We start from the raw sequence: 13,707 nt of genomic DNA, 5'->3' as shown, positions 1-13,707 counted from the left end.
TAAAATTTCATTTAATTTTAATGAGAATTGGGGGTTTCTGTAAGGGAATAATAAATCCACTTAGTGAGCAATTTCATCTTTGGCGCAGTAGTTATTAGATCCACAGAGTAGATCTGTCTTGTCTATCTCTTCTCCCTGCTCCCATCAGATAGAAGAGTACCTGGCATATAGTATGTGCTTAGTAAATATTTGTTAAATTAATGAATAGAAAAGTGCTCTGGTGTCAAATGTTTTAAATATACTGCTTTCTTAAAAACATTTTGTTGTTTCTTTTCCTCCCCAATTTAGATTTTCCTTGCTGCTGCTTAATTTAGAGGAGTATTACTTTGAACAACATACAGCTAATCATATTCTATCCAAAGGCAATCAGAATATAAGGTAAGGAAGAAACTTGGATCTCTATGGACTAACACCTTTCTGATGCCTGATAACTTTAAAAAATTAAATGTGTGAGCGTATAGATTCCTTTTTCCTTCTTTCTTACTGGGGAAGTAATTAGAAGAGGGGATTTACCAGTTGCTGTAATAACTTCGAATATTTTTCAGAGCTTAAGAAGCTTTGCGTTCTGTTTCCTCCAGATCTGTGCATACCTTAAATGAGTTGAATACAACTATGGTCAGGAAGACATCCATTCCATCACTCTTTTCTTGCATCCCTCTTGTACTTAAACAGCCTTCCATGCTCTCAGTTATTTGGATTATGGTGTTGTAAAATCATGATTGTCAAACACAAAAGTGCTATAAAAATCAGCACTTTCAAAATGAATATTGTAATTTGAACTAGAAACAAAATCTGATTTCTCAGTATTTGAATAACTACTACTCATTACTGTAAAAACTGATTCCGTTTCTTTGGCCTTACCTTTTGAAAACTGTACAAAAGTATGTAATGAAGGTTTTTTGTTTAAAGTGCCAACTTTAAATTAACTAAGATGAAAGTTGTTCCAGCAAAGATGTATGTGCTGATGATTTCTGTTTAAGAGGTTGCTTACTTAGAAAGTACTTTGACATTTCATAAACATTTTCCCTTTTAGTGTTCTTCGGGTATTAACCCAAAAGGATAGGAAGACAGGTAATTTTTTTTAAATACAAGCCCAAAAATCCCATGACATTTTGGTAGCTTAGGGTGTACTATTTCCTTATCATTCACATTATACAATTACTGTTGCCTGAAAATAGCACCTTGCCATCTTCTGGAACTTTGCTCCTATTCTTTTCCCTTTTCCATACTTTTTTCCCCCTCAGCACTCCTCTATCCTATGTGATAAATGCATTGCTTGAAATTATGTGCATGTGTCTGTTATTAAAACACAAATACAAGGAAGCCAGCTGTAACTTGTTTTGCAGTTTTGAAGTTATTATTAGAGCAAAATGGTACATACAACCCATGGACGCACATTGGTAATCACTAACAAAACTGTATATGCATCAACCTATTGCTCTAGCAATTCTACTTCTAGCAAGCTATCTCAAAGATTATACAAGCAAATATATAAAATAAGATCTGAACCAGGTTTTTCATTGCAGCACTATATGTAATAGTTGAAGATTGGAAACTATCCAGATGTGCATTAGTAGAAGACTGATTGAATAGACCATGCAGTGCCCACATAGTGGAGTGCTGTGCAGCTGTAAGGAAGGAATGAAGATGTCCTATCTGTTGCTGTAGACTGATCTCCAGCATAAATTTAGTGCACAAAACAGGAGGCAGTCTGTCTATATAGTATACCTTTCATTTAAGAAAGGGGGAGGGGGGTGTTATATTTTCAAAAATTGGAAGCATACATGCAAAGCTAATGGAAATGGTTATTCATACAGAAGAGGGAGGGATCAAGGGAATAATATAGGGTTGGAAACTGGACTTCTCTAAATATATCTTATTTTATAATTTTAGTTTTTGGAACTATATAAATTTTTAAGTTTAATATAGAATTAAATTAAAAAAAAGAAACTAATTCCTAAAAAAATCAAAAAGAAAATGAAACAGATGAATTTTTAACTATAACTAAAGTTGATGACTTAACCACAGAGATTATTTTAATTGACTTTAAACTGAAGTATTTAAAAAAATACAGTAATTGACTGTTTCTAGTGGGATATATCCTAAGTTGAAAAAAATTGTAATGAAGGTATAAACTGTTTCAGTAATAATATTGTTGATTATAATATTAGTTTTATTATTATTTTAAAGCTATTATGTACACACATGCCCATAGGCTTATATAGTTGGATAAAGCAAATGAGTAATTATGTTAATACCAAGACAGAATTTTCAGTATAAAAGAAAAGAAATAAAAACTTATATTAAAGAACTTGAGTAAAAGTCTTGTAATCTTACGTTTGAATTGGAAATGCTTACATGAATTCCTATATGTTTCTCTTTAAAAAAAGAAATTCATTTCCTATCTCTGACTTCTGAAAAGATCTAGAAACACTCAATTAACAGTGAACCTTTAGCCTTGAGATTGTGGCCTCTGAATATCATTTCCTGCTGGAAAGAATGAGAGCTTTTTTGAGAAATGGCTAATTTTAAGTCTAGGATGGAAAATGTGCAAGTGGAGGTTAGAACATCTTGTCATACCAGCAAATAAGGGAGTGTCAAAATTTATAAATATATTACAAAGAAACAAAGGCAAAACTCAAGAGTCTAACACTTGGACAAAAATGGGACAATTTGAGCAACAAAAAATATAATGGCTACAATTAATTGAAACACAAAAGAAATGTTAAGATCCATAAATTCATGTTGATATTAAAAAAATAATTATTGGTTACCTTTGAATGATGCCAGGGCACAAACTTATTTTTCTGAAACCTGATAAATCATAATAAAAAACAAGCATTTTCCTTGCTTTTGTAGTACAAACTATACTTCAGGGTCCAAATCACTAAGTAAAGTCCTTTTTATTGAAGAATTCTAGCTAATAAATAGAAAGAATGATAGAATCCCTAATGAGCTAATGGATCTATACCAGGAGTCTGCAGATTATACCCCAAATCTGTCCTGCCACTTGTTTTTGTGAGCAAACTTTTATTAGAATCCAGCCATGCTCATTTATGTTTTGTGTGTGGTTGTTTTCCTCCTATGACAGCAGAGTCACAAAGTTGTGACAGAGACTGGATGGCTCACAAATCAAAAATTATTTGCCCTTCGGCCCTTATAGAAAAAATTTGTTAATGGATTGGCAAAATCATTAGGAGAAACGTGCTGAGAAATTTTATACTGAATGTGTTAGGATGACATCACCTAACCCCACTGGCACCTCCTGACGCAAAGGAAGTACATATGTACAATCTCTGAAGTTCTCTTGTTAGAAAATCAAACTGGCATCTGATCAAGATTTTAATCTTAATGGTAATTGAACAAACAAATTAATCTTAATGGTAATTTAAAGAAAACGTATAGGATAAACACCACAGAAATGCATTCAACAAAGTCATAATGTGGGAAAATAAAAATTGTTTGAAATTAAACAATTTTCAGATTAGATACATCAACTAACTATCATGTGGACTTTGTGTGGATTTTGATTTGAACAAACTGTTAAAACACATTCATGAAATAGGAAAATTTGACCACTGTACCTTTGATGACATTAAGGATTTGGTGTCATTAAAGAATTATTAGTCTTTTACGTGTGATTGATAATGAATTGTGTTAGATGTTTAAAAGGGCCAATCTTTAGAGATTCATAGTGAAACATTTGTGGATAAAGTGCTGTGATGGCTGGAATTTTCTCGATCATCCAGCGGTGTCCTCAGGGCGGGGGAGGTAGGGATGGGGTTATACATCACACAGGAATGACCACGCATGAACAATTGCAGAGCTAGGTGATTGGTCCATGGGGGGTTTCTATCCTCTCTATGTGTGCACGTTTAGAAATTCCACGAAAGTTTTTATGTTAAGTTATTATAAAAGCAAGTGCAGTTAACAGCGTGGAAAAATATCAAATAAACAGTTTTGAGAGCCTTTGAGGAGAAAGAACTGCAAACTAAATCATGACCTTCGGCATGCTGTGAGACCCTGGAATGGGCAGAGGAAGAGCTCACCAGAGCACTGAGGAATGACTTAAGGAGACATCCAGACATCATACAAGGAATTTTAAAGAACCTAAAAGAAATGTAGCAGCTCTGCTTGTAAACACAATGTGCTCTTAGAAACTGTATCTTAAGTTGATTTTTTTGTAGGGTAATATTACACCATCTCTTCACCTGCATTCTGACTTCATATAAGCTGTTGCTACCTTGCTTTCAACGTTGATAAAGGTCATCCGATGAACAGAGGAAAATAATATATACAGATTTTTATTAGTTTCAGACAAGTGATGGATATTTAGGCCAATGCTAACAACTGCCTCTAAATGCTCAAGCAGATTTCTTTCTAGAACATATTAGAATCATATAAATGTCCCAGTGAAGGATGAAAATGGTAGTGTCTGTAACTGATTTATTTGAAATCTTTAAAATTGTTTATCATCAGGAAACATTCTTTTCCCTGAATTTGTACATGCCACACAATCACCATTAAAAGCATTTTGTGACTAAATTCAAACTCAGTTATTTTTCCATGGTTAGAAATAGGAAAAAATCCGTTTACCTGATCAATTGTTGATAGTTCTTTTTTGCTTTCTGAATAGTTCTTTTAGACATAAGGAATTTAAGCCAGCAGAATTTACTGGAATAAGGATAGTTTCAGAGTTTCTTAACCCTTGTGATCCTTAGTTTCCTTTTCAGAGTAGATGTGAGACTCAAATGAGGTCATACAAATGAAATTCATGGCACAGGGCTCCATGGATGAAATCACAGTTACAGTACCTGCAGATTTCTCCAACCTCTAAGCAGTGGAGACAAGGGAAAATGTTTTGTTACATTTTCCAACCTTTTTTTACCCTTCTTTTCTTTTTTTGATGTTATTATTTTTCTTTATTTTATAGTCATAATGCTGTGTTTTACCATTATGACTTTAAATTTTCATTTTGCCCAACAAGTTTCAAAGTGTAGTTTATTACATGCCTTTAATAAAACATTTAAAATATTTACAAATTCAAAATAAATGTTTCATAACTGAAAAGGTTCACCTGAGAATTCATTGTAACATTGCCATCTGATTGATTCTTTTTTCCCGCATTGTTAATGTGGCTGAGTGTACACATGCAACCTGTATTGTCTGTTGCATTAAATCTATTTAATTCCTTATTTGCAAAGTGGTTAAGCATTAAGCTATAGTAAATTATGTTATGAAATTTACATATGGAGAACGGAGATTATATCCACATTGATTTTGGACACAACAATTTAACAAATTATTATTTGCCATAGCTATAGAATTTAAATAAGGGGAAAACGTATTTAAAGGTAATGTTATTTTACTGAGTTATATAATAACAGCTTTTTAAAAATCATCAAGCATCGAGAAGGCCAATTCATAAAATAAGAAACAATGATAATGTAAATATACAGTGTACAAACTGAAAACAGTCTTTTCAAAATTCTGCATGAAGGAAAAGGTATACATTATATGTCCAAAATTCTGTCATTTGTCTTTGGCAGCCTCAAAAGAAAATATCAACTGGAAACAAATTTTCATAGAAAAAACTTCCTTAGAAGTTAAAGTAGGCAGAAATGTGTAATGCTATGCAATGTATAGAAAACTTTCCACCTTATGGCCAAAAGACAAAGATAAAATATTTTCTCTCGCTGTCCATCTGTATTACAACTTGAAAAGCATGTGGATATGAGGTAGTATAGTTACTTGTATTACACATGCTGGTTATTTAAAGTAATGTTATATTTTAAGAAATATTACACTTGGCCAATAATCAAACTATCATTAAAATAAATCCCTTTAATACTAAACTTTTTATAGGTGGAGAGAAATGTAAACCAGTGACTTAAAAATTATACTTAAATTCCAGAGACACCTAGGTTTCATCATAAAATAGTAAGTAACCTTTCCAAGCAGATTTTTACAGCAAAAGATTATTTGACATCTGCACATACATAAACCAATATGACAAACAGTTGAGTGAACAATGAGGTAGGAAATCAAAGATTCCATTGGCTTGTGTAAGATTTTACATTTTGTAAACCAGAGAAGTTTTTGTATTATTTTGTATTATGAAGTTGCAAATCAAAATTAAAAGTATCAGAGAAACAGCTACATGGGGACATTTATATACAAGTCCTTTGTAGTAGGATACGTATTTATCATAGAATTACCCTTTCTCCCTGACAAATTATTGAGTATATGAAAACCTCTACAAAATAAACAAGCTCAACGAGCTTCCTCCGACAACTAAGTCATTAACAGATTACATACAAACCACTGAAAATGTACTAGAAATGTCCTTCCCTCCAAAGCCCTCCCCCACCCATCAAAAAGAGTAACGTTTGACAAATAACTCTGAAATGCTGAGACTGGTCCCCATATGCTTTCATGGCAATTGTCTAGCTGTTTCAGACTCATTCCTACATGGTGGGTTGCTGCCTCTCACTTCAGCCACACAGGGACTCCCTCAACCCAGGATGCAGTCTAAAGTGTCCCCTTCAGGTGTCTGATCTTGTATACCCTTCTTTTTAATTGTTGTTGACCTTTTATTAGTTGGCATTTTAGTTAAAATGTATTAGCATTCTTTGATGACTTTGTTATGTTCATTAAATAATCCTTTGTGCTGTATACTTTGATTCCTAGGAAAATCAGAGGGTCCTTAAAAATATGTTCAAAGTCAGTGATTTTCGAACCGGACACAATATCCCAACCCATCATTAAGGTAAACACATTTCAAATGTAGCAGGAGCATTCTTATTTTTTTGTGTATATTTCACCTTTGCTTATTTTTATAATCTTTCTCGCTCACTTTTATCCAGATTCCTTTGAGAGATTGTATAAAAATAGGAAAACATGGAGAAAATGGAGCCAATAGATATTTTGCAAAGTATGTCACTATCACTAAATGTTTAATTCTCCATCAGCCAAAAAAGTTGTATGTATTTTTAATGACTTTTATCTGCATTTTAGGGCAAAATCTGGGGAGATTTCACTCATTTTCAGTCAGGTAAGAAGCACACAGTAAATATTTTTTCCTAACCCAAATGAACATATATGTTTTTTTAGCATGATAAAATTAATTGTGAAAGTCTCAAATGAAGATCATAGGAATAGATTCTTAAGTGTTTTTAAATTTAATCATCAGCAGATATATTTTTTAAAAGCTGTAATCCCTATTGGCAAATGGCTACAGATCAGCGTAGAGACGTGTGTTGGTGTCTGCAGGCTCGCAGTTATGTCTAGAGGGGCCCTGGCAGTGCTTTGAGGGCACCTTTTCCAGACAAGGCAGCGGCTTTGGGATAAGGGTGGCGACTTCTGCAGCCTCCTGGTCGTTTAGGAGTTGAGGCCATCCCTTACCCCACCCACTGTGCAGCCACATCAGCGACTCAGGCTACATGCGCTCGGACAGTTATGACCCTAGGGTTACAATCTTTTGTTCATTCCAAATTTAGTCCGTATTTGTTTATATAGTCTGTAGATTTTTTTTTTAATTGTAAATGAGAAATGAGTAGAGCTCATCCACCACTTTCTTTGGGTTCTGGGCTTCACTGCATCTTTAAAATGAAAGGAGCGAAGAGCTCAGTGTTGCTTGGACTGTCTGCAGAGCCCCAGTCTTCGAGGTGTGAGGTGCTCAGAGAAAAGTCATTCTGTGACCAGATGAGTTTATGAAAAGCTGTCCGAACAGATTTCTTTACTTTCAGGACTTGACTCACAGCATTTATCACCCTGAAGTGCGTTGTGAGTCTTGACGAGAATGGTTAGGAGCAGGCAGAGTTCCTAGCACTTTTTGGATCACTAAACCTTTTTGTTTATGAGACATGTATTAGCATGTAATGAGCATTATTTCATGAAAGCTAAGAGATCTCTAATTAGGTGATTTTCAAATGAAAAAAAAGATTTCTTTTTTATGCTTTTACTAATTTTAAGGAAAAATTTCACAGACTGTCTTAGACTTTATATTATTTTAACTGGTATATGTGAAAACAGGAACAATATCTTATCACTTTGTAGAAGGGACACTGTTATTCATAATTCTCACACCTGTGCTTCATTATTTCTGAATTGTCATTCCATATAATGGCCCTATTTGAGAGGGGCCGCTGTGTTAAAAGGAAGAAGTGTGGTTTCTATCATAAAACTATACATTTTATTATTTTACCAAAATGTTGGTAATTTGAGGCTTAGAAATGAAAATATTAAAAAATTCCCCTACCCACTTTTATAGTTTATAGAAGAGGTCTCATATTAAACGCTACTCAAAGTCTGCTAGATGCCAGTGGATGGCTGGATGCATATTACCCCTTCAAGTATTGTTTTAACCCTTCTAGGTAAAAAACACAACCAGGCAACTTTTGTGTTTAGGTCAGAACTCTCAGAAATATAGTGCCTTAGGTTTTGCTTCCAAAGTTTCTATTCCTACAAGGATAAAAAGGTGTGCATGTGTATAAAAATAATAGTTTTAACTCATACAATAGGTATCATATTCAAGGATCTGGAGATACAGGGGAGAACAAAGTATTTAAAGCCCCCTTCCATTACCTTTTCAAGGGAGATAGTGAACAAATATTTCTGCAGTGCCCAATAGAGATCAGTGCGTTGGAGGACATGAAAGCAGGACAGACAGAATCATAGAAAGCAAGGAGTGCGTATGCTACGTTAGAGTGGTCGGAATGGCCTCGCTTTGGGAAGGATGTTGAAAAACAGGCTTAAAAGGCATGAAGGGGTGAATCAGGCAAGGAGCATGAGGAGTGGTATTCTAGACAGAATGGCAAAGATAGTGGCCCCGAGACGAGACCCTCCTCAGCTCGGAGAAAGGACAGTGAGAGGCTCATGGGGATGAAGGGACGTCCTAGAAATGAGGTTGGAGCCTTGCCAGGACCACGCCCTGGAGGGTCTCATAGGCCACTGTAAGGAGTTAGACTAAAGCACAAGAGAGAAAAGCCCCTGCGAGCTGACAGCAGATCTTATCTGCATGTGTTTGTGAATCTCTGTGCATGCTGGGTAGAGAACTGACTGCAAGGGGGCAGGAGTAGAAGCAAGGAGACCAGTGGGGCTCCTTGAGATACCAGGCGCCTTGCACCAGCATGGTAGCAGTGGAGGGCAAGCGGAGGTTTATGCCTGGATAGCCTCTGAACCTCAACTTGAGAAGATGGGCTGGTAGATTAGTCACAAGGTATAAAGGAAAGTGGGTAGTCAAGGATGGCTCCAGCTGGGTGGATGCTAGTGCCCTGGGGGAGGAGTAGGTTTTTTTTAGAATGTGAGGTTTGAGGAGCCTGGTAGAGTTGGAGGGGAGGTGTCAAGCAGGCATTCGGAAGTATTTATTTGGGTTTTAGAGAGGCAGTTGAGCTTAAAAGAGAAACCAGAGAGTTAGCACTTTGCAGTTTTCTTTTATGCCCTGAGGCAGGATGAGATTTCCTGGGCACCGAGTTGTGGACTAAGACTGTGTCTTTGTACCATTAGAGTTGGGAAGAGAGCAGGCTCCCTAAGGAAGACTGAAAAGGAGCGGTGGGTGATGTCAGGGAGAGCATGTGTCCAGGAAGTCCAGTGCAACACAGCTTTGTCATGTGCTCTGAGATGCACAGTCAAGTCAGTCCTGAGCAATGGCTGTTGTCTTTCAGATGTAGGGTCTTGCACACCTTTCGTGACCTTCACAAACATCATTTCCATAGCACGGCACAGATGAGAGTCTATGCAGGCAACTCTTGCAAAGAGTTTTGCCGCAAAAAGGAACAGAGGGTGCAAAAGAAGGATGTGAGATCAAGGAAGGATTTTTATCTGTGGTTTGTTTAAAAATGCAAGTGGATGCAGGATATAATTATAGGAACAGAATTTATGACTAGCTGATAGGGCGAATTCTGTGCACAAGTAGTGTTGCTAGTCTTTGCGAGCAGACAGACCCTCCATCGAACCCGACAGGAAGGCAGAGCATGTGGGTACAGGGGAGAGGAGGTGGATCTGGTGGGTGGAGGTGCTCATTAGATGTCATTATTCAATATGCAGAGCAAGTACAGGTGGCCAATGCCAGCAAAAAATACCAAAACATCATGTACCAGATTGTCTCTAGGGAAGGGAAATTTTCTTTGTGTTAATGAACGTATTTCACACCATCGTGCCTCTGTTATACTCCATTTCTTAGAAAATTGAAACTTAGATTCGTTTCCCTCACCTGTCTACTTGGTACCTGGTGTAAGTGATGGCATTCACAAACTTGTGGCCTTGTGATTGTTTATAATTTACTATTTGTCATCTTAAACATCAGACCTTTAATGCAAGTATTTTTGGAAATCGAGATTATGTAACAATGATATCAAATGTCAGTTCTTAGTATCCTAATAATAGATATTATTCTTTACATTAAAGAATTTTGTGATTAATTGTTTTACAAGTATTGCTTTGTCTTTCTTAGGTATATTTCATTAAAGAACATAACATTGTTGCACCATATAAAGTAGAAAGGGTAAGCAAAGCTTTTCATTTTTTCCCTGCAATTTATAGTGATTTTGAGCAGTAAGGTTTTGTGATTCTATTAACTTCTTAATAAAATATAATAATAACAGGATTTTAAAAGCTTGTTACCTAGCAGTTATAATTACCTGCGGGAGCCACAGACTTAACTCCAAAAGAGTTCAATTCATTAAAAATTTAAAAAGCTTAAATGATTAGAATAGAAAATTGAAGTCAGAGTATGCCTCATTTATAAGATTCTTTACTGGATATCACTGAGAATTTGCTTGCCAGTACATTACTGAAAATTTTAAAAATATGCCAAGAAATATTTATAGGTTACAAATTACCCTTATTTGAGAACTCATTGGTAATTTCTAATTACTCTCAATTGGTAGAAGCTATAAGTAGACTTAAACACATCTGCTTCCCAGGACATATCCAGTAAGCATAGATCTCAACCATTCTGTGCTTCATTTAAATTTTTTTATGCATCAGCTTAATACATGGTAAAAGCATAGCTCCTACCTACAGAGAGTTTGTGAAGGGCCTAGGGACAGGGCCATGCTCTCCTAAGGACACCTCCGTGAATTAGGAGCCGCTGCCCTCTCCTGGCAAACATCTTCCTGCAGGCTGATACCGAGTCCCAGGTGCAGCTCAGCAGACAGTGTCCCAGCTAGCAGCTTTATGAGAGGTACAAGCTGGCTTGAGTGTATATTTAGGCAGTGCTTACCTGTGCTGGTTAGTCAGGAGTGATAAGCACTGGATTTAGTTACCCCTGCAGTTCTTTTTAATCTGTGCTTCCCAGCACGTGCGGTTGCATTTGGGGCAGGACAGTTTTTCTTTGTGTGGGTCTGTCCCTTGTGCTGTCAGTCCCCCCCAAACCCCTCCCCCCCCCACTCTTACCGCTGTGGTTAGCATGCTGCCATACACTGACCAAAGCCCCTGGGGTACATAGGGCTCCCCAAGTTGGGAGCCACTGCCTAGGTGTCTCTGTTAAGGTCCTGGTGATACCTGAAGCGCAAAGCTGTTATGTAATGGAAGAGATCTTTGTTTTGCACTCAAGGAAGAAAAAAAAACCCAACACTCCGGCAAAAATAACTGTGTTCCCAGGAAAGAGAAAAATCTCATACTAAGAAATATTACGTTGGGGAACCATTTTGGTATCACCTACTGTTAATTTATGTTGCAGTGTGAAGGCATTTGTTGGAAGGAAATCTAACTTTCCAATTTTTAGAACTTGTCACTCTCATTTTCTCTCTCTCTCTGAGTTGAAATGAAGAAAGTGTAAAATTCTTTGCAATCTTAAGTGTCTGCAATTAGACACTATTGCAGTATAACAGGTGTCCCCTTCTTTGTGCTGAATTTTCATTCATTAATTCGGTGGCTGTTTATCATGTTCCTACCAAGTGCCACACACTATCTGGGCAAGGGCCCTAAGGAATAAATGAGATGGACCCCCACCCCCCACCCCCAAGGCCCTGTCCCTGGGCTCTGTCCCCAGAGAAGACAGTCCAGGCCGAGGCAGGCAGAATTTGCAGGTGGTTTGCAAATGTTCTTGCAGTCATTGGGTTCAGTGTAATTCTTCTTTTCCTTTGTTTTTTTTTTGTTTGTTTGTTTTTCCTTTCTGTTAGGGCAAAATGGAGTATGTCTTTGAATTAGATGTTTCAGACAAAGTGGAAGATGTGGTGGAGACACTGCTTCAGGTAAGCCAGTGCCTTACTCAGACGTTCAAAGCAAACTGAAGCAGAAGCTTTAAAGAAAAATTTCAAATTTATGCATTTAATCCAAACCATAATCTCTTCTAAATACAAAGCAGATTTGCTTGACTGTGTCGAATTTGAAAACTCCATGTTGGAAAGGAAGCCCATACATATGTCAGGAGCAAGCTCAGCTGCTACTGAGTGACAGAATGATGGCTGGTGCACATTGCTCTGAAGAAGGATCTTCTGATTTTCTAAGAGAAAAAGTAAATGCTTGTATGTTCTGTTCTAGCTCCACAGGGCATCCTGCCTTGATAAACTGGGGGACCAAACTGCCATGGTAAGCAACTTTAAAGATCTGTGTCTTTGTGAATTAACTTGTAGTGATATTTCATTTATAAGTACTTATATTTATACTTTTTAAATGGCTCTGTTTTAATAGATCACCGCTATTTTACAGTCACGTTTGGCTAGGACATCATTTGACAAAAACAGGTAAGTTTTCCTTAATTTTTTTTTTCTGGATTACAAAAGTAGGTGGACATTCTTTTTTGTTTTGAATGTTCAAAAAATATTTATTTATAAAAAATACAGTGGGATAAGTTTATGCTCATAAATACAGCAACAAATATAGTGAAGAGAAAGCAGAGCAACTGTACATCATCGCATTGGCACAAATAGGGCAAAGGTACCACTCAGACCTAAATGTCTGCAGGCCACTTTTACACATGCTCCTTCAGAAACACCACTGTGAAAAGCTCCTGCCAGCTTGAGTAAGAGAATGAGTGCACATATAATCACAAATGCACACTGATCATGACTTTATTTTAAAAATTAGCAAACAATACTGTAAAAACATTGATATCTAAATTCCTAAAATGCTGCATCTTGGACTTAGTTGATGAAGACCACATTTAGCAATAAGCACGAGTTTAGTCTTCCATGTAGAAACTAGGTACTAAACTGTAAATAAAAGAAGGAAAGGGCTTCCTATTGTCTGAAGCTACCAGTTTACATAGAAGTTTGTAAAAATGCATAGATCTTTTAGAATTGTCCATACAAGAGTACTCCCCTTTCACAGCATTCTTTTTCACTTCATATGCAAGTTACTGTTTAGGCTGTATGATTTAACTGTTACAGCACTAACAGGCATTTATTTCAGCATGAGGCAGAAAAGGGAAAAAGGAATTTATGTAAGACAATGTTTCTTTTAGGTACAGTAAGCATAATAGTGCTTGAGGAAGACAAGATAAAAATTATTCAAAGCTAGTTTGGTTTTTACTGAGTAAAAACAATGGGCTAAGTATTGAGCTCCTCGTTGTATATCCACTAATCAGGGCCTTCCTCTCCATATTGGTAATCTCTGGAGTAGTTGTCTTAGTACTCACCATGAGTACTCATCGGGGTATTCTGCCTGATCATCACTATCATTGGTTTATGACCCATTTGTTCCTATTCCTTGGCTTCCATTGTGAATGATGGGCTCTGTTGGAGCAGCACAGTATCTGGGATC

The 13,707-nt window shown here is 36.6% G+C and overlaps 1 protein-coding gene across 4 annotated transcripts in view; it reads left to right on the top strand.

Annotated features, from left to right (window-relative positions):
- NSMAF (neutral sphingomyelinase activation associated factor) overlaps window positions 1–13,707 on the top strand; it is a 67,357-nt gene that overhangs the window by 28,538 nt on the left and 25,112 nt on the right. For 3 of the 4 annotated variants that reach the window (XM_077166824.1, XM_077166823.1, XM_077166827.1), the window contains exons 2-9: window positions 289–378; window positions 6,691–6,769; window positions 6,867–6,934; window positions 7,018–7,054; window positions 10,454–10,504; window positions 12,126–12,197; window positions 12,487–12,534; window positions 12,637–12,689. In XM_077166824.1, coding sequence (XP_077022939.1) covers window positions 289–378; window positions 6,691–6,769; window positions 6,867–6,934; window positions 7,018–7,054; window positions 10,454–10,504; window positions 12,126–12,197; window positions 12,487–12,534; window positions 12,637–12,689 — 498 coding nt within the window. Of the gene's footprint in view, window positions 1–288; window positions 379–6,690; window positions 6,770–6,866; window positions 6,935–7,017; window positions 7,055–9,883; window positions 9,977–10,453; window positions 10,505–12,125; window positions 12,198–12,486; window positions 12,535–12,636; window positions 12,690–13,707 lie in introns of those variants that run through there. The other variant, XM_077166826.1, reaches the window with a different exon arrangement.

The sequence above is a fragment of the Tamandua tetradactyla genome, chromosome 6 (assembly GCF_023851605.1).
Source record: "Tamandua tetradactyla isolate mTamTet1 chromosome 6, mTamTet1.pri, whole genome shotgun sequence".
NCBI classification, from domain to species: domain Eukaryota; kingdom Metazoa; phylum Chordata; class Mammalia; order Pilosa; family Myrmecophagidae; genus Tamandua; species Tamandua tetradactyla.
The sequence above is the reverse complement of the archived record's forward strand: the minus strand, read 5'-3'. Positions and strand labels throughout refer to the sequence as shown.